The sequence below is a fragment of the Citrus clementina genome, unplaced genomic scaffold (genome assembly GCF_000493195.1).
Source record: "Citrus clementina cultivar Clemenules unplaced genomic scaffold, Citrus_clementina_v1.0 scaffold_5, whole genome shotgun sequence".
NCBI classification, from domain to species: Eukaryota; Viridiplantae; Streptophyta; class Magnoliopsida; order Sapindales; family Rutaceae; genus Citrus; species Citrus x clementina.
The window spans coordinates 26,381,507-26,402,616 of NW_006262201.1; the positions used below are offsets into that span (position 1 = coordinate 26,381,507).

General features: G+C 30.8%; 1 protein-coding gene across 1 annotated transcript in view; it reads left to right on the top strand.

Annotated features, from left to right (window-relative positions):
- Positions 1–8,210: 8,210 nt before the first annotated feature.
- The window catches only part of LOC112098089 (pentatricopeptide repeat-containing protein At1g31920), a 25,008-nt gene continuing 12,108 nt past the window's right edge, over positions 8,211–21,110 (top strand). Inside the window, 1 exon segment of the mRNA XM_024183700.1 lies at positions 8,211–8,278. Coding sequence (XP_024039468.1) covers positions 8,211–8,278 — 68 coding nt within the window.

The window sequence follows — 21,110 nt, forward strand, 5'->3', positions numbered from 1 at the left end:
ATATATCAACAATAAATTTTCATAATAACAAGTTTTACTCTTGAGTAAGAGAGAGGGGTAAAGAGAATAATCATACCTTGTTAAACTCTTGTTGGAATCTCGATTGAGACAAAATAAAATTCATTTTCTCTTCCATTTTTTTCATTTGCTCTTTCACATTTCTAAGCTCACTTAATTCTTCTTCCATTTTCTATACTTTTAGCTCCAATTCTCTCCTTGGTATCACATGAATGTCCTTATGACTCCCTTCATCTAAAGAACGGTAAACATCATTTGGTTTCATACCTACACCTAGTTGAAAACATAATTTGGTGTCAAAACAAAAATGCACAAATGGAGTCCAAACAAATTAAGTACTAACCTAATATTACTAACTTGAAGCTGCATTATTTTTTGTAATAAAAGACTCAATTACATTTATAATAATACCTCCCCAGCCCACAACTCGACATTTCTTAGGTGGTCCCACTATTTGACGATAAATAGCCAAGCTGGACTTTTCAGCACCTTCACTTTGATTCAAAGATACCATGTTCTCCTGCAAATTTTCAGATAATAATGTATTTTTGATACATAAAATTAAAAAAGGCAAAAATAAATCACAAGTAAACTAAGTATGTCCATGCAATTCCTTTGCATGGTCACTTGCCCAGTCACCATTGCTTTTGACATGAAACTTTCTGAAGCATTCAATTGGATTAAGTTAAACTCTTGATACATCTAACTGAAATTAAATAAAAAATTAGGGTATAAAATAGACACCAGCTCATTCACACATATGTATGCATTTTTGTAGTCTTTAAATGTTGAAAACTCATTAAAAACTTTACCAGATCTTTTCTACACTTAGCCATAAAAATTGAACCTGTTGTATAAGCAGTGCGCTTCAATGATCGATTACCCTTGTTTAACTTACTTTTTTTCTGCACGTTATTCAATAATGAAACCATTAGGATATATCTTGTATGTTAGTTAAAACTAAAAAGAAAAAAACTTCCACATATTACCTTCCAATTCTCAATCGTCCACTTATCAACCATTTGTCTCCACACAATAGGTGGTACACAATCTGGATTATGAGTGTAGCGCTCTCTAGGTGATTTATACTTCTCAAAAATACCATTTCTCAACCCTAACATCCAATCTGGATAGTGAGATTTTACACATTTTCGGACAGCTTCTTTAAGTTATTCCTCAGTACATGTATAAATAAATCCCACATTCTTAAAATTTCCAAACAATCTATCAAATGCTTCTTGTGGATATTCAGAAAATGTTATCCAAGGTCCTGAGATACACTCATGGAAAATAATAGAAATTTCTCAAACGGCTTTCGTAGTTATGATCCTAACATATTAAACCATTATACTTATTAGTTAACTATGCATAAAAATAGATTAAAGTTTGCTTATAAATCTAATAATAGCATATGAACATGTAAATGTATATTTCATGTATAATAACCTACTAGCATATATTTCCACTTCTATATTTTTGCCTTTAGGTACACCTTTAGCTTTCCCACGACCTTTCCTTTTATTTCTAACTGAAAAGAGTACAAAATAAAAATTCTAGTGTTTAGAAATAGTCAATTAACTTATTTTTCATTATATGACAATCTTTTTCAATTCATTTAAATAATTACTTGCATCCATTTTTTAAGATTCCATGCTAGAAACACAAGGTTCACCATTTTGATGTTGCGCCTCACTATTTTGATGTTGCACAAGAGGCAAAATATCTGATGCAATGTTGTTAGCCCGAGAAGTTCTTGCATCATCATTATTGTTACTATTGATCATATACTGATCTAAAGTGTTGCCAGCAATCACTAATCCATTGCTTTTCTTGCCCATAATTGCCAAGTATCTGCATTTTCAAAAATATAAGCCATTACCAACAAGAACAATAATAGACAATAACATTCACATGAAAAACAAAAGAGAGAAGTGACTAGTAAATAGCTCCAAGCAAAAGAAATAAAACAATCAAGAATAATAATTATAATGAACAGCAGCCAATGTCTGAATTTTTTTTTTAACTTACTTATCTATAATGGAAAAAAAAATAAAAAAAAAAATTCATTCCACAGCCATTTGAATCTCTTCTTCCTGATATGGTTCTTCTTCATTATTAGGCATCTCATAAAAGTTACGAGGCTTTGTCTCAATTACAGTACTCCATGTAGGATCTTTTATCGCTCTCACATAGTAAGCTTGTTGTGCTTGGGATGCCAACACAAATGGCTCTTGAGTGCTGAGCTTTCTTGACATGTTAAGAATAATTTTACCATGACAATCTCTCTTAAATCCAATTCCTTGTTGAACTGTATCAAACTAGTTACAGTTAAATAATACAACTTTTTATTCCATTCATTGTAATAAAGTTCAACAATTTCTTTCAACACTCTATAATAAGGCACTGCAACACTTTGATTATCACTTCTCACTACAACTCCACAGTTTTGAGTTTTTCTTGTTTCATCACGTTGTATTTTGTGAAACCTAAATCCATTTATATTGTAGCCCAAACAAAATGTTGCTCTTTTTCGAGGACCTTGAGCTAAAGAAAGCATGTGCTTATTAGCTTGCCCTTCATTATAAAGTTTTAAGATCTACAAATAGAATGACATAATAAGATGTCACAATTACAAGTTATGCTGAAAGTCACAAGTCTTTCAATTATTATGTAAAAAATAGTTTTTACGTTTTCTTTAAACCAATTAATAAATTATTGTCTATGTACCTCTTTTACATTTCTAACACCTGAATTCAACAACATATTTTTGTGTTCCCTGTAAGCAAATAAACATTTTTAAGTAAAGTTGAAAACATTTTATAATGACATTAATATTAATATTAGCCTAAGATTTCATCTTACTCAATAAACGGGAGACATCCATCATAATTTTGAATCATATAAAGTGTCGCAGCATTGTGAAGAGCATGACTCAATTCCCTCACATGTAAGTTCCTATATGATCGCCTTGGTGTAGAAAAAATGGATAATATATATGTAGGGAGCTGACCTCCATCATAATTTCTCTCTTGTCTATTAAATTTAGTTCCACACTGTGAAGGTAGCGAGAGCAAAAGGTTAAGCACTCATCAGCCAAGTCACCTTCTGCAATGGAACTTTCAGGACGAGCTTTGTTGCAAACATATCCTTTAAGCTTATGTAAAAACCTAGAAATATTTAAATTATATTGTAAGCTTATTTTATTAATATAAATTCAGTAAAAAAAATAAATTGGACATTACCTTTCTATTGGGTACATCCACCTATATTGCAGTGGACGAGCAACCTTTGCTTCCCAAGCCAAGTGAATCGGTAAATGTATCATTATATCAAAAAAGGCTGGAGGGAAAATCCTTTCTAACTTGCAAAAAGTTACAACAATTTGACTTTCAAGTCGATCTAACTCATTTTCTTTCAATACTTTAGCACACAACTCTCTAAAAAAATTTCTTAGCTCAATTAATGCATCAGATACATGTTTAGGCAAAATATCACAAACTAGTAGTCATAACAACCTTTCTAAAAATACATGACAGTCATGTGTCTTCATGCTGGAAATTTTGTCATCCTTCACATTAACACATCGTGACAAATTAGCAGAATAGCCTTTAGAGACTTTTATATCAGACAACCACTGCAAGACACTGTTCTTCTCATCATTTGTCAAAGTATAACAAGCAGGGGGTAACATAATTTCTCCATCCACCTCAATTGGGTGAATTTCCTGCCTTATCCTCATTTCTTTCAAATCCAACCGAGCATTTAAAGAGTCTTTGCTTTTTCCTTCAATGTTCATAATATGTGCCAAGCACAATGTCACACACGTTTTTCTCAATATGCATAGCATCTAAACAATGACGCAACAACAATGTTTTTCAATATGGAAATTGGAAAAAGATGCTATATTTCTTCCAATTATGTTTCTTCTCAAAATAAGCAATTACTTGCTTTTTTCTAGCCTTTCCAAATGTTATAGGTCTCAAACCTTCAAGTTCATTTAAAACTTCATCACTTCTTGACGCTTTGGTACAGTTCTTTTATCTATTTTTCGATCAAATTGCATCTTTTGATCCTGCCACAAGTGATCTTCAGGCAAAAATCGTTTATGACCCATGTAGCATAGTTTGGAACCATTTTTTAACCTACGAGATGAGGTCCCTTTATTGCAACATGGATATGCTAACTTTCCTTTTGTACTCCAACCGAACAGATTAGCATATGCAGGAAAGTCATTAACAGTCCACATGACTGCTGCTTTCATTTGGAAATTTTGGCTTTTTGAGACATCATATGTATCTACACCATTGTCCCATAATGTTTTCAACTCATCAATTAAAGGCCTCAAATATACATCAATATCATTTCCTAGGCCTTTCAGTCCTGGGATAAGTAATGTCATAAATATATATGGTACTTTCATACTCATCCAAGGAGGAAAATTATATGGAAATAAAAGAACCGGCCAAGTATTGTGCATAATGTTCATGCTTCTAAAAGGATTAAACCCATCAGTTGCCAACCCCAGCCTTACATTTCGCGGATTAGATGCAAAGGACTCGTGTGTTTTATCAAAAGCCTTTCAAGCCTCACAATCTATTGGATGCCTTAACAACCCATCTTTCACACGATTTTCAAAGTGCCATCTCATGTCTGCAGCAGTTTTGGATGACATGAATAACCTTTGAAGTCTTGGCGTTATAGGAAAGTAGCGCAAGATTTTCCATGGAACCCTTTTAGTAGATCCTTTAGCACATTTTTCCTCTAGGCTTCCATCTCGAATCTCCACAAACCAGACATTGAGATAGTTGTGCATTTTCCTTGTAATAAATAACACAACCATTTTTACATGCATAAATTTTTTCAAAATGGAGACCAAGATCTTTTACAATTTTCTTTGCCTTATAGTTGGAAGTAAGCATCTTTTCACACATTGAAAACACATCTTTCAATAGCTCCAACAACATGTTGAAAGATTTATTGCTCTAGCCATTGATGTATTTAATGTGCATCAATTTGACCACAAAGGATAAGTTGAAGTACTTCTCACAATTTAGATATAAAGACTCTTCAACCACTTTCACCAAATTAAAGAACTTTTGTGCTTCCTCATTAGGATCTTGAGAAAAACCTTTTTGGATCAAGTTATACATCTCATTTTGCTGAATATTCTCATAATTTTTATTGTTATCATCAACTTCCCCATTAGGGTCACTATCACTATCACCATTCTCCCCATGGCAATACAAAGTAGTATAATCACGCCTTATCCCTTCCTCTAATAGATGTTTGTGTGCTTCACTTCAAACCCATCTATACCTATTACTACATTTGACACATGGACATAATATTTTCATAGCCTCTTCTTGAATATGACGATACACATAATCAAGAAAAGATGGTACTCCATTGTAATAAGCCATTGTTGACCTTGGTAATTGCATCCAAGATTTATTTAGTGGCATCTTACTAACAACCTTGACAAAGAAATTAATATAAATATTTCATAAACTGCAGAAACAATTGACAAAGAAATCAAGCAGGGTAAATGTGCTTTATTCTCTAAGATAAACATTTCATAAACATTTCAACTAAGAAATCAAGATAAACATTTCATAGAAAACATTTCAAGCAGGGCAAATGTGCGTAATGTGCTTACTGTTCTAAAGAAATTAAGATAAACATTTCATAGAAAACATTTAGTAAACAAAGAACTCAAGATAAACATTTCATAAACATTTCAACCTTGACAAAGAAATCAAGTAGGGCAAATGTGCTTACTGTCCCAAGGTTACAAAACTGCAGAAACAGTTGCCGGTTCTTACAGTTTTGTGCTCTAAACTTCATAAATAATAGCATCAATATGCTTGCTGTTTTTTCTACTATAAAACTATAGAAAAAGTTTAATCTTTCTGCCCAAAAGTGCAAAAACAACAAGCATATTTGTGCAGCTATTTTTGTTGTTCAAAAGTGAAGAGACCACGGCTGTTTTTACTGTGCAAAGTACAGAAACACCAGTTGTTTCTGCTGTGCAAAAGTGTAGAAACAACAGTTGTTCCTGCCATTCTAAAATGCAAATACAGCAGCTATTTCTGTCATTTTAAACTGCAGAAACAGCAGCTGTTTTTGCTGTGCAAAAGTGCAGAAATAGTTGCTATTTCTAATGCTGAAAACTGTAGATACAGTAGCAGCATGCTTGTGCAGTTTTGAGCATTAAACTATAGAAACAATTACACATTTCTGAATGAGAGAGGACAACTCTTAGCATGTTTAGGAAATTTTAAATTCAAAATGTCTTAACTCTATTTGGCAATATATTTTATCTACTTGTTTCATGTAGATATAAATTATAAAAAATGAAAATATATTGCATAACTTGTGAATGTTGCAACATCTATATGATATAGAAATGAATAGCACAAAACAAAAGCTGAAAATCTAACACTTTACCCAAAAGTCATAGGAAGTTCAACATAAGTCATGAGCAATTGGAAGACATATACCTAAGTTATCAGAGGCTTTCCGAGCACATTGTGAGAATGACAGGAGTAAGCTTTTCTAAGTTTTACTTCAATTCTTGATAAGCTGCCAAAAAAAAAAAACCAATGTAAGATTTATAGAGCAAACAAATTTCATAATAGCTTTGAACTATTATAATAAAGTATTTTAGAACGACGAGATTGTCTACAGTTCAAAAAATCCAAAATTTGTCCAGCTTGAACACCATTAAAATCAAGAAAACAATTTTTGACATCCAATAGGTCCTCAACTTGTCCTAAGAACTGAAAATTCAATTAATCAACCTAACGAAATTAAACAAAATCTTAAAAATTCAAGTGAAAAGCTAAAAAAATATAATAAAAATTAATTAACTAGAGATTGATGTAGCAATAAAAGAAATAAGAGTATGAAGTATCAAAATTAGTTGAAGGTGCTAACCTAACTGCCAACTCTATGATCAACCTCCATTTGTTTTTTCTTCAATTGATTTTAGGGGAAACAAAAGAAAAGAAGGATTTTGGCCTCTGGCTCATTCGTGAAAAAGAAGATTTGACTTTTAGTAAATTGGTGAAAAAGAAGGATTTTGGCTTTTGGTAGATTGGCTTAAAAGAAGGATTTTAGCTTTTGGCAAATTGGGCAAACTCTGAAATAGACAAGGGGAAAAAGGACCTGGAGACTTTTGCTCGCTTTTTTTTTTTCTTTTTTTGGTGGTATATTAAAATCTTTTTAACCTTTTCTTTTTTTTAGTAGTTATATATTACTATCAAATTAATGTTCTTTTTGTAGCATTCAAAATATGCAGTGTTAATTAATTTTTTAAATACCATTTAAAATCTGATACTAATTGAAGATTAATTATAATAAAAAATAATAAAATACTATCACTTGTCAATTAAAAAAATGTTACCACTTGTAACAACTTTTTTGTAAGCATTTGTTTATTGTCATCAAATTATTGATCTTGTCGTAGCATTCTATAAGTGCTATGTTCGATAATCTAATAGCGCATTTAAAATTTTCTACTAATTGAAGAATAGTAAAACAAAAAAAAGAATTTTATTATCAAGAAAACTAATTGTAGAATTTGTTTTTTGGGGAAATGTAACCATATGGGAAAAAAAATGATACTATATCATGTTATCAAAAGTGATATTTGTCGTAGTGTGCTCGAGAATCATTAAAGACATCTAACATATTTAGCATATAAATTAAGTTCCTTCTGGTTTAGAAAACAAATAGCAAAGATGAAGGAATGTACGAACATCACATATTCTCCGTAACAATATAATCTTATTCTATCTATCTTGGGAAACGAAAGGTATGGAAATAACCTTCCAACTATGATAAAAGAAATCCAATATATAAAATTGATGAAGAAAATCTGCTACAGTTATATTTTGTTGCTTCAAACAGGAAGTGTCTTCATAAATTTAATATGCAGCAGGTAAGGAATTTTTACTCAATCGTGAATGGTTTTCTTTCTTTAACAAGCTCTAATATTTCTTGCTAATGGGGAAAAAGAATGATAGTGACTAAAAGTTGTAAACTAAAATTCCAAATACAATGCGTTAACTAGAGAGACAACGAATTAGTGAGGGGCTTTTTGTATCTTCATAAAATTAGATCAACAATTTAAAAAAATTCTTAATTTTCGAGGGATAATTGAATCCGTCGGAAAAATTTTTGGCGCGTTAATGGCGGGAAATGTGATTTCTTTTACTGAGAGACATTTTCCAACTTTTCCGAGGGATAGCAACTCTAGGTAATATGGTTTTTTTTTTTTTTAATTACCAATGGATTACAAAATCCCTTGGAAATATTTAACTTTAACAAGGGAATCTTCTATTCATTTCCAAAAAACATTGATATCGTCGGCAGAAAATTTTGGCGCACAAAATTTTACCGAGGGAATTTTTCTACTTTTCCGAGGAATAATGACTGTAGCAAACACTGCCGATTTTTTCTTTTATTATTGACGGATTTAAAATTCCCTTGGAAATATACAACTTTAATGAGGGAATGTTTTGTTTATTCCGAGAAATATTGATGATGTCGGTAGAAAATTTTGGCGCAATAGCTTCACGCGAAAAACTATTACAATACCGACGGCTTATTTTCTATTTTTCCGACGATAAAAAAAGTGTAGGTTATATTGTTGATTTTTCCAGCATTTACTTACGGATTTCAAATTCCCTTGGAAATATACATCTTTAACAAGGGAATGCTCTGCTTATTTCCAAGGAAATTGGTGCCCTCGGTAATAATATGTTTACTTTTATTGGATTGCCTACGAACAATAAATATCCCTAGGAAATTGTATCTTTAGCGAGGGCTTTTTGTTTCCCTTGGAAAAATGTGGTCGAAACTACCCATTTTTATTGTAGTGCACTCTTTTTTTTTAAAAAAATAATTGGATTTGAGTGATAGATTTAATTGGATGGTGGCATGCAAACCTGTCGAAACAAAGCGGTGATTTTTAACTTCTCAATTTTTATAAGAAAACCCCACTTTTCAATTAACCTTACCTATTTTCAAAATTATCCTCATTGAAAATTAAAAATAAATATTTGTTTTCAACTTCTCTCTCTCTCTCCCCCCCCCCCCCCTTTCCCCCTTATGCACTTTATGAAGGACAAAACAATGATGATCTAAAGCAGCTAATGAGTGTTGGTTGAGGATAGCTTGTTGGGAAATTAGTTGTTGATTGAATGAATTATGCGTGAATAGTGATAAAAGGTCATGTTTATAGGTGAAGTAATGGGTGAAACCCTAATCCTTATGATTAAAAGAAACATATCCTTATATTGTTGATATAAGTGCATATTTAATATATAATTAACGGGATATCCAAAAGTGTACATTTTGATCCTTGAACATAGAAGCGAATCACAATGAGATTATGTCACCGTCAATTTGAATAGAGACCTAGGATAATCACAAGGAAAATCCTCATGTCACCACTACAAGAAAAAAAGTACATACAATGACAATCCTCTCTGTGATGGTTTTTGGTCTAGAGGCCTACAACAGTAAAACCATGATAGATTCATTTTTTGTCATGAATTTATGACATATTTGTGTTGGAAATATTGTCCATCAAGAAACTATGATAGACTGGTGATAGATTTTTTGGCTATCAAGAATGCATGTATGATTTTTTATGTTGACTTTAATTGTGCAGTCTTGACTTTATTTTTAAAAATATTTTATTACCATAAAAAAGTGACATTCGTCCTTTTTGTTACAAAAACAAATTTAAATTATAATTAAAAATTGTAAAAAAATAAAACATTGCGTTTTATAAAGGGGGAAACATTTTGTGAAGAGGGAGTTGAAAATTTTTCTAAGTCTTGAGAAATCTTAAAACACAGCATACTAGCAGCAAACCCTCGAAGCCTAGCCATAGGAAATTAACAACACCCAAACACTAGTCGTTCAATGCGGTTCTCATTGTTCGTGTCTGCCATTGTTACTCAATTATCTCTCTTTGTTGCGTTGAAATCAGTCTCAGTCGAAACCCAGATTGGAATGAGAACAACAGCCATAGCATTTTCGTTGATTGAAAGAAACCCAATCATTTACTGTGAAAGAAGACCTAAATTGTTGTTGCCGAAGTTGAAACCCCAGCCTCTTCATACCCTTTTGGTGAGTCATTGTTGTATTTGCATGTATTTAATTTTGACTATTCATTCTACTTTTATGTAAAGTAGTAAATGATTTCTAAAAAATTGAAATGTATTTGCATGTATTAGATAGATTTCAGTAATTAATTTACTAAATAATTTCCAAAGAAAATACTCTGTAAAAATAGTTTGAGTTTTGTTTTGAGTCGTAATCATGCATTGCATAGTGTAATTATATTACTGGGCACTAAAATTGTGTGATAAAAATTTACATAAGCAATATTGAATGAACCATGTAGCATATTGTAGCCTTGTAGTTATAACCGATACAAAATATAAGTTCATGCGTCTCTATTTGATTTTTTTTCTTATTCTAGGTAATTTTGATATTAAAGCTTCGTTAAGTTGAGTGAGTGTTAATGCATGAATTTAGACGAGATAATCTGTAAGTTATATATCTTTATTTTATAATAACTAATTCTTTAAATATTGGCTTGAATTAACTGTAGCAAAGGCTAAGGAGGGATTCTTAGCAAATGATTTTGTTATGTAAAATTGAGGGATTCTTACCTCTTATAGTCATGTACCTATGCATGTGGTGCTGCTGTTGTAATTGTTGTTGTCTTCAGTCATAATAATAGCTTATCAACAATAAATAGCTATGATTGCTTCATAAATTTGATAGTTTAGTGTTCTTGAATTGTTGAAGGTTTTGTATTAAATTACTTGAAGCTTTTCTTTATGTTTGCTTTCATTTTTGTTCTACTGATGTATATTATTTAAAGTTGTAGTTTATCCAAGTTTTGGTATTCTATCAACTGATCATTCAAAATATATTTCAGTAATAAATATTCTTGTTGGATTTGCACTTGGAATTAGATACAACAACAAATTGTTGTGTTTAATTGGTAAGTTTCATTTCTTATCCTCTATTATTTGACTTTTTATTTTTGAAGTTGTTATACACTCGCTTAAAATTTACATATCTTTAAATTTATAATTATGATTTTATATAATTTTTTTATTGTTGCCATGACATATTCATTATATTTATATTATAATAGGAGGGTAAACTATTGGAAATTATGAATTTTGATTTATTGGCTTTCTTGGTTGCTGTATTTGTAAGTTTGAAATTTGTTTATGGACCATGACCATACTTTTCTATTATGTTGTTTCTTTAATACAAAAAAAAAAACTATAAAGGCCAAACTGTGTTTAACTTTTTTGGCCTCATGTAGGTTCATTTTTATGTTTATTTCACGTGGGTGCTATGACATTAGAAAATCATTCTGAGTTTGTTGTGTTCCTTTTTTGTTTTATGAATATATTAGGAACATTAATTGTTAAGCTAGAAATGGATAAGTCTTGGATTCACTATAATCGATTGTCACCAGAATATGAAAATGGTGTCGAATAATTTATACATTTTTCTACAAAATTTGTTGGAGGCAGTAGTGTCATTAGGTATCCATGCCCTGATTGTGGGAATTTATTGTTTGAAACACTTACAACTATAAAAGATCATTTATATATGCATGGTTTTGATGTGAAATATGACAATTAGTTTTAGCATGGGAAGGAGATTTGTCAAAGTCGTTCTCCTAAAAAAGAAAAGCATTTTGAGCTATAAAATATAGAGTTTGACAATAGTAATGAGTTAGAAATGGTTAATTATGCTTATAAGGGTTGTTATGGGGACCTTAAGGCATTTATAGAGATACTAGAACAAGCTGAGAAACCTTCGTACTCAGGATGCACAAAATTTAATAAGTTAGGTTTTTTAATGAAATTGTTCAATGTGAATGGTAGATTTGGGTGGTCTGGCAATAGCTTTATTGTATTGTTGAGTGTTTTAGCAGATGGTTTGCCTGAAAATAATGAAATTTCAACCTCTATGTTTGAGGTAATTTATAGGAAAGTGGTTCCTGCAAAGGTTTTATGATATTTTCCTCCTATACCTAGGTTTAGGTGCATGTTCCAATCATCAGAAATTGTAAGCACTTGACTTGGCATGCAAATGAGAGGGTGGTTGATGGTAAACTCTGACATCCGGCTAACTCACCATATTAGAAGATAGTAGATAAGAAATGGCCAACCTTTGCATCCAATCCTCATAGCTCTCTTAATAGTACATATAGTTGCTAGCCAATAATTCTTATAACTTATAATCTTCCACGATGGTTGTGCATGAAAATAAAATTCATTATGTATTCCCTCTGGATTTTTGGTCCTCAACAATTGGGTAATGATGTTGATGTGTATTTGTAACCTCTTATTAAGGATTGTAAACTTTATAAGATGTTGGGTGGAGGCATATGATGCCTACAGAAATGAGTACTTTAATTTTTGAGCTATGTTACTATGGACAATAAATAACTTTCTAACATATGGAAATTTAGTGGGATGCACCATTAAAGGGTATCACGCCTATCCATATTGCGGTGTAGAAACACCAAAATATATACTTAAACATAATGGTGAAAATACATAGAATGGGAACTGGCTTTGGCTTCCTCGTGGTCATGAATTTAGGTTCTAAGCAAAAACCCTTTAAAAATAGTGTATGTGATGATCCCCCTCCGAAACTATTGAACGGTGATGAAATTTTCTGATTGGTTGAGTCTATTAATAATAGATGGAGGAAAAGCAATAGTAAGAAGCGTAAAAGTCAAAACAATGATGATCTCGTGTGGTGAAAGAAGAAATCCATATTCTATAATTTAGAGTATTGGAAGTACTTACTTGTCCAGCATCAATTAGATATTATGCATATTGAAAAGAATGTATGTGAGAGCATTTACAACACATTGTTGCATATTCTTGGAAAGTTTAAAGATTGACTGAAGTCAAGGATGGATCTCATGGAAATGAAAATTTGGGAAAATTAGCACCACAAGTTAAGGGAAACCGCAATCATGCATGGCTTGCTCCTACTTGTTACACCTTAACTAAAAAGGGAAAAGAAAGGTTTTGTACAACTTTGAAAAGTATCAAGGTTCCTACGAAATACTCTTTAAATATCAAGAATCTTGTGTCAAAAAAGGACTTTAAACTCCAGGCTCTTAAGTCCTATGATTGCCATATTCTTATATAGCAACTTTTGCCAATTATTATAAGGTGTGTGTTGCCAAAACATGTCAAAGAAGTTATCATTAGGTTATGTTTCTTCTTTAATTCATTGTGTGCAACTTGGTTGATGTGACAACACTAGATGAATTAGAAAAGAACCTTGTAGAGATTCTATCCTTGCTCAAAAAATGTTTCCACTTCTTTTTTTTACATAATGGTCTATCTCATTATTCACTTAGTCAGTGAAGTTAGATGATGTGGCCCCGTGTATCTTCGATGGATGTATCCTTTTGAGCAATACATGAAAACTTTAAAAGGTTGTGATTGAAATCATAACTGTGATGAGGGTTGCATAGCAGAGAGTTATATTGCATAAGAAACATTTGAATTTTGTGCAAAATACATGAAAAACATGCCCACAATTGGGTTCCACATAGACATGTGCAAAATTTAAAAATTGACAAGCCCGTGAGTAGTGGACAAATAGTGGAAGTTGGTCGAACTTCATTAGATCAAACACTCTTTTATGTTTTGTATAACACTGAAGAGGTTCAGCTATACCTAAGGTGATGTTATCTAACTTGTGTTATTTAACTTTACTGATATCAAGTTTTGGTAGTTTAGAAACCTAAGAAATTTTTTCTTTGTAATTGATTTTTATTAAGCATATGGATTGGCTATAACTTTGCCATCCACAAAAAAAATTCAAAAGTGGTTGCAAGATGAACACAACCGAACATTTGCAAATTAACTAACATAAAAGATTTTTAAGGAACTAAAATATAATTAATTTAAATTTTCCTTTCAGTTTCAGTTTGTGCCTATTTAACATTATGTTCCTGTTTATTAATAATAGGCAAATGTATTGATAGAGAACGATGTTTTACAAAAAATCCGTTGGTAATCACAAGGGTCTTGTCCGTATATTTTCCAACACCTAGTTATAACATAAATGGTTTTTGCTTTGTTACACGAGATCGAGAATTAAATAGAGTTACTCAAAATAGTGGAGCATTATTGGTTGCACAAACAATTTCAATCGCAAGTTTGAAAGATAAAATTCTTGTCATTTCTAACATCACATACTGTGGAGTAATTAGAGAGATTTGAGATCTAAATTATGTTATGTTTAAAATTCCAATGATAAAGTATGACTGAGTACATACCAAAGGGAGATTTATAAAGGATAGGTTAGGATTTACTTTAGTAGACTTGCAACGATTAGGCCATAAATCTTATCTATTTATTTTAACTTCTCAAGCCAACCAAGTTTTTTATGTACTTAATCAGATTGATAAAAAGTGGTTAGTTGTATGCCAAATGCCTAGAAGAGGCAACCCATATAAAGAAGTAAAGATGTAATTGAATACCCTTCATTGACCACAGAATTTCCAAGTGCCAATAACATAAACTCTCTTGATTATGATGCTGTAATCTACGCATGCTACAACAAGAAGGGAATTCGGATTGGACATTGAGTATTTTTTGTGTTTGTTTGCTTATGTAATTTGTTGAGTAGGTGAAAATGATATATGTTAAAGCTCATGCAAGAAGTATTTTATGTTATCTATTCTTATTATTTCATTTTTAATTTTTGGTAGTATTTATACGTTAATATGTCCTAATTATTTCATTTTGTTTTACAATTATGCTATTAATTATGGATAAAGGAAAAAAATTTCATTGAGAATTATTCGCCCAAGCAATCTGATGCCCATTTTGATAAGTTTTTTTATAAGCAATATGACAGATCTGCTAGTGAGAAAGTAGAATACCATGAGGCACTTATCTGTAAAGGATATGATCTGGAACCCTTATGCCTGATCATGTCCTTAATATTGATAAGTTAGGAGATGGTAATGATTATAAACGTGAGAGCAGTAAGTGAAGCAAGGGTGGACTGTTCGATCAAAATAAAAATAAGAAGAGGAAGAGAGCTAGAAAGCTTGTGGTCAAATACAATAGCCTTGGTGTTCCAGTTAGTGTAGAACCTACTGAGCTGTCTATGTATATTGGTGTTTTGGCTCGTACATCAATTTCAATCCTCTACAACGATTGGCTTAGGGTTTAGATGATACAAAAGATCGTCTATGAGAGTTTGTTAAGGTGTGAATAGGAAATTAAAAGGATCTTTTTAGTGTTATTGTTGCTAGAAAAAATTTGAAATGGTTTAATCTTTATTTCAGTATTGTAAATATCCTCATTATTTCATTTTGATTCTCAAACTTGAAGGTTTACTTCGTTGCTCATCCTTGGAGTAGGGAGTAAGTACTGCAAGTCATTGAAGCTACATTTCAAAACTTTAAGTACATTCTAATGATGAACTATGTTAATAATCGTAAAAGGTTTTTCAAGCCACCAACATGATACAACACTATTGATAAGGACAGTTAGGTTAAGTTTGTGATGGGAAGACTGTCCAAAGAATTTTAAGTAGGTGTATCTAATTTACACATTAATTATATATTCATGCTCATGGCATTATTCCTTATATGTTTATCCATTGTCTGTTTGGTTGTTTTAAATAGAAAATTAGTGGTGTGAATAAAATTAGGTGGGCACAAAATACGTTTAATCATCGTCTAAGTATAAAAGGTTATGTTGGGTTAATGTAAGAAGTGATATGTACCGTGCATTTGTTACTTACATTTTATTTAGTTTACCAAAAGTGTTTAGTTAATGTAAAAAGTGGTTGTTACTTACATTTTATTTTTTGATTCATGGTCTAATAGTGCTAAAAAACAAGCTTTACTGAAGAGGAAGTAGATAGGAGTATTCTTTAGAAGAGAGCTTGGCAAAAGAGAAACGGAGGATACCACCCCGATATTGAACCAATTATTAAAAAGATAGTAAGAAATGAGTGCTTACTACTTTAATTCTGGTTGTTATGATCACTTATACTTTGATAACATGAGTTTCACTTAATTTATTGATGTGGAAGGATAAGCTAGAGATGGAACCTAAGAAAGGGAAACTGTGGGCATTTGAAAAAAAAATGTCATTCTCGCCCAATCTTTAGGAAAAGCTCTAAGATTTAGTCATATGCAACGAATAGGCAAGTTTGTAACCCCATCTATGTATTTTCAAATGCTCCAAAGACCTACTAATAGACAGAGGGAAAAAGAGAATCGTCTATGGATGTAATCAATTAACCAGTCAGTTAAAAGAAATGAGGAATGAAGTGAGAAAAACACCTTGTCATTCAAATATAACAAGTTCCAGCTACCCACGTATACTTGTTGAAAACAATAATGCTCTTGAAAATGATGGTATTAACTATATTGAAGCTGAGGCAACTGCTGAAGCACTAAAGGTCAGTTTTCCACAATTTTACTATTTGTACATATGTTGTTTCTTGATTTTGTTTGCTGCCTTTATTTATTTTCATTTGCTGTTCCTAGCTTTTATTTCTACTATTCACTATTTTTACTTACTTTTGTTGGAATTTGTTTGTTGTTATTAATTGTTTTTACTTGTTATTTTTACTTGCTATTGTTTATACTTGTTGTTGTTGGATTTAGTTTGTTGCAATTGTACTATTTCTACATGCTGTTTTTTTATTTAACTTGCTGCAATTTAACTATTTATACATATGTTTTTACTTGCTATTATTAGATTTAGTTTGCTGATATTCATTGCTTTTACTTGCTGTTTCTTGGTTTAGTTTACTGATATTTTATGTTTTTACATAGATTATTTGTAAAAGACTTCTAATAATTTATTGTGCATAACATTCAGCTATTTATGAACTATTTATACGCCAAACTCATTCAGTAATTATGTTCACAGGAGCTTGATCATTTGAAGAGAAGAAGAAGCAAGGGACACCTAAAAACATAGCAAGTAAGAACCTGCCAATACTAAATCATAATAAGAAAACAAACACAGCAAAGCAAAATACATCTAACAAAAGACTTTCTGCCATTCTAAGAAAGAGTCCAAGACTGAAACCAGTTGAAATTCCAATGGAGATGCTTAATGATCTGTTAAAAGGAAAAAAAAGTGGCAACCCTAAACATCAAGGCACAAAAAAACATTTAAACTTTGAATCAGCAGAATATGCCTTATAATCCCTAGCATGGTCCTTTAGTAATTTTCCACTAATATTAATTTTCTTTCTTGCTTTAATTTACTAAAATTACTACCTTAAAGTTCTTTCTTTTGTTATAGCCACCATTGGGTATTGGTCATATTTGACGTGTTGAAAAAGAAATTTATTATCTCGATTCCTAATGGGACATATACTAATGATGATTTGAAAGAGCTTGTTAAAGTATATATTTGTTTGCTTTGATTACCATTGTCAATGTAAAATTACTTTTACATAGTTCATAGATACATTTTTACAGTTTTTTTTCAGCTCCATGTCAATGCTTATAGCATGAGAGGTTAAGGAGAAATGAAATTATAATAAGATGGTCAAATCTGTAGAGGTATGACCTATTATATCAACTATAATTATATACTAGCATGCTTAATTGTTATTATAATGAATTATGCAATTGCTGATTGTGAATAGGTCCCACAACAACCAGTAAGTTCAATTGTGTGTGGATTTTATGTCATGATATTCATGAAAGACTTGATTAATGACTTTTCTGTACAAATGAACAATGTAAGTTCGTTGATCATAATTTAATCTATCAAAAAGAACAAGTCCTGTGTTAAAGTTTCACTACATAATTTTAATTTTTTGCTAATAGATCAATAGAAAGACAACATATTCTGATGTTAAATTAGATGAAATCTATATTAAGTGAGCAAACCATGTTTCTAGAGCAGTTGCTATTGTCTAAGACAAGCCTTACCTATTATGTTGTTATTGTGAGTTTATTGATGAAACAAGTTAATTTACCAAACTTTGTTCATTGAATACAAGCATTGCTAGCTATTATTTTATTGCCTTATATTTGAATCTATATGAGTTGTCATGGACTTTGAATTTGAGGAAGCTATATGTTACTTATGCAGTTACCTAGCTTGTTACACTTGCTATGTTGGAATATGAGAAAGGTTGTGGGTACTTCTAGAGTTGGCTACCTTTTTTCTTTGATGAAAAAACATGTCATGGATATTGATGCAGCTTTGCACATTTACCTTCTTTGTAGATTGGTATTTGTTGTATGCTTCACCAAAACTGCTAGAATGGATTTTCTTAATCTGATCAGTGTTGTTGGCTTCCTCTTGTGTTGTTGGAAATGAACTATGCTATTAGCTTTCTTTGTGTTGCTAGAAATGATTGTTGTTGGCTTCCTTGTGTTATTGGAAATGAAATAATCATGGTTCATTACTCTTGTATGTGTTGCTGGAATCTAGTTTTTATGTTGTTACAATACTGTTATATTTATGTTGGACTTGATCAGTATTTGGATAAATTATGGTTGTTGACAATTATTATTAATTAGTCAAAGTTATTTATTTATTCTTTTTACAGTGAATTTTTAATTGCAATTTTAATTTTAATAATCTAATTAATTAGCTAAATTATGAAATATTCATTTATACATCAATCGTAGGATCTTTATTAAAATGATGTTAATTTAATGGTATAAAAAATAGTCATTTTTAGTAATTATAATTTCAATTTTCTAATCAATTGAAAAAAATCAATTAATTATAATTTCTATTTTCACACCAAATTAAAGACTACCCTAAAAAAATTCAAAATATAGAGTGCAAAATTCAAAAAAAGACCGAAATTTAAAATCGTTATATTTCCCTCTAAATAAAGTTATGACAATTGTGTAATTGATTATATCTATCACAGGTCATGACTAGTATTATTATGTCATCAATTCTTGACGTTGGGTACAATGACAGTATGAACAACTGTCATCCACCCCTACTATGATAGTTTTTGTTTGTCATAATAGGTGTTGTTCTTATAGTGCAGTATATGCCTATAGTTGGAGGATAATAATAAAAATGAAAATTCCCTCAGACCACATTACAAGAGCCTACTATCTTTTTCTCTCATCTTTACACACTTAAACCTTTACACTACTAGAAAAATGATCTTTACTGACTTTATAATAGTATCAGAAATTACTTTCACTGACACTTGTTAATTGTGTCAGTAATCTGAGAGTTAGAAAAATAGTGACACTTGTAAGTGGTGTCAGTGATTACTATTACTACAGTATCACCGATATTATGACACCATAATGTTAGTAGTTATTGATATTTTATTAGTGTCTATGATTACTGTTACCATGGTATCACTAGTTAATTTATTTAAAAAAATAAAAAAAATTGAATTGGATCATTGCCTATTGATTTATTGGTAAAATTAAAAGGCACCACAAAATAACAAAAAGAAATTGATTTATATCACAAAATCTTTCATTTCACATTTAAATATTATTAGTATATATTACAAATTCCAAAACTTCAATAACAAAAATATGAGATATCCTACTCTCATAACTAAATAATTCAAATTCAATACATAAAAATTTCTACCATCCAATCAAATGCCTACTACTTGTGGCTAAATTTAATAAATCTAGAAGCTAAATTGAGAAGGATGACTGCCTTTCACTCTTTGAATATGAGTAGTATAATTGCGTTATCACACCAGCAGCGTCTCCATTCAATAGACTGTATGGGTTAGGATATAAGTGAAGTTGAGGAATAAACACTTCAAACACATTGATCAAATCTGCATATGAATACATGGAAAAGAAAAAAAAATTAGCTGCCAATATCTAACCATTAGAGAAACAACAATTAACAGAAATAAAATTATTTTGTTCGAAAAAAAAAATACTCATAAGCTATTTATAAATAAACTCAATTATTCTCTTTTGGTAAAGGTTATATATATAGCAAACTATAGCAGACAAGAAGTTTTCAATGTAATATCTACTTTCGGCACAAGCATGTTACTCTATCTACATATACTAAATGATTTTTGTGCATAGTTAAAAGCTATCACAAATGCTCTATTATAAACAAATCAGCACTCATTTCCTCAATTTATTCATTCTAAAAGCTTATTTAACAAGGCAAAAAATAAGTCCTCAAACTGCAGTTTCCTTAAACTGTGCATAAAATAACTATGAATCTCCATATTTATATTAGGCATAATAAAGTTTGGACATAAAATATTTCAATAATTTGAGAGTTCGATCCAAAATTATTACTACTAAAAGAAATAATATTTGCAAACTTAGTTAAGCCTTTATAAAGTGAGTATGAGATTTATTATACTACTTAAATCTATTCATGTGAACCATTTAAAGAATATCACCCTAAATTGTAATTAAGTATTCATTAATTTTGCCTAATTATAAAACTTTAAGAAGATAAAAAAAAAGTAGAATAAAAATATAATCATTATATATTTCCACTCACAATTAATGTTGCTTTAACTTGATTGACATCATAACCCAAAATCACTTTAAACATTTTTCCTAAACCTAGAAAGGGAAAAAAAAACAAACTTCAAAATATAATTATTATATATTAAGACATGCATATATAACATAACCATTTACTAGAATATTCATGGAATAATCCATAGTTCTTAAAATTAATATGCTACACTAAGTATATATTTGATACAGTAAATTAATTTTCAAACTATTACTCATATGCTCATCATCCAAAATCATTTCTTGGAAGCCTTCAAAGTCTTAAACTAGGGATGTCAAACTCAAACCACACAAAACAAGAATGTCAAACTCAATCAATCACAAACCATAGAAATCAATAATCGGGCTAATATTTAGTTAGATTAGTTCAATTAAAAGAATAGCTAACAAGCTCCTAGCTTTCTGGACCACCCGGCTGGATCCTAAAACTATTCATTTTTGGGTTCCAACATTTCAAATGGGGCATCAGCCTAGCAAACATGGCAGGACTTTTCCAACTACAATAGGAAAAACTGGAAACCTT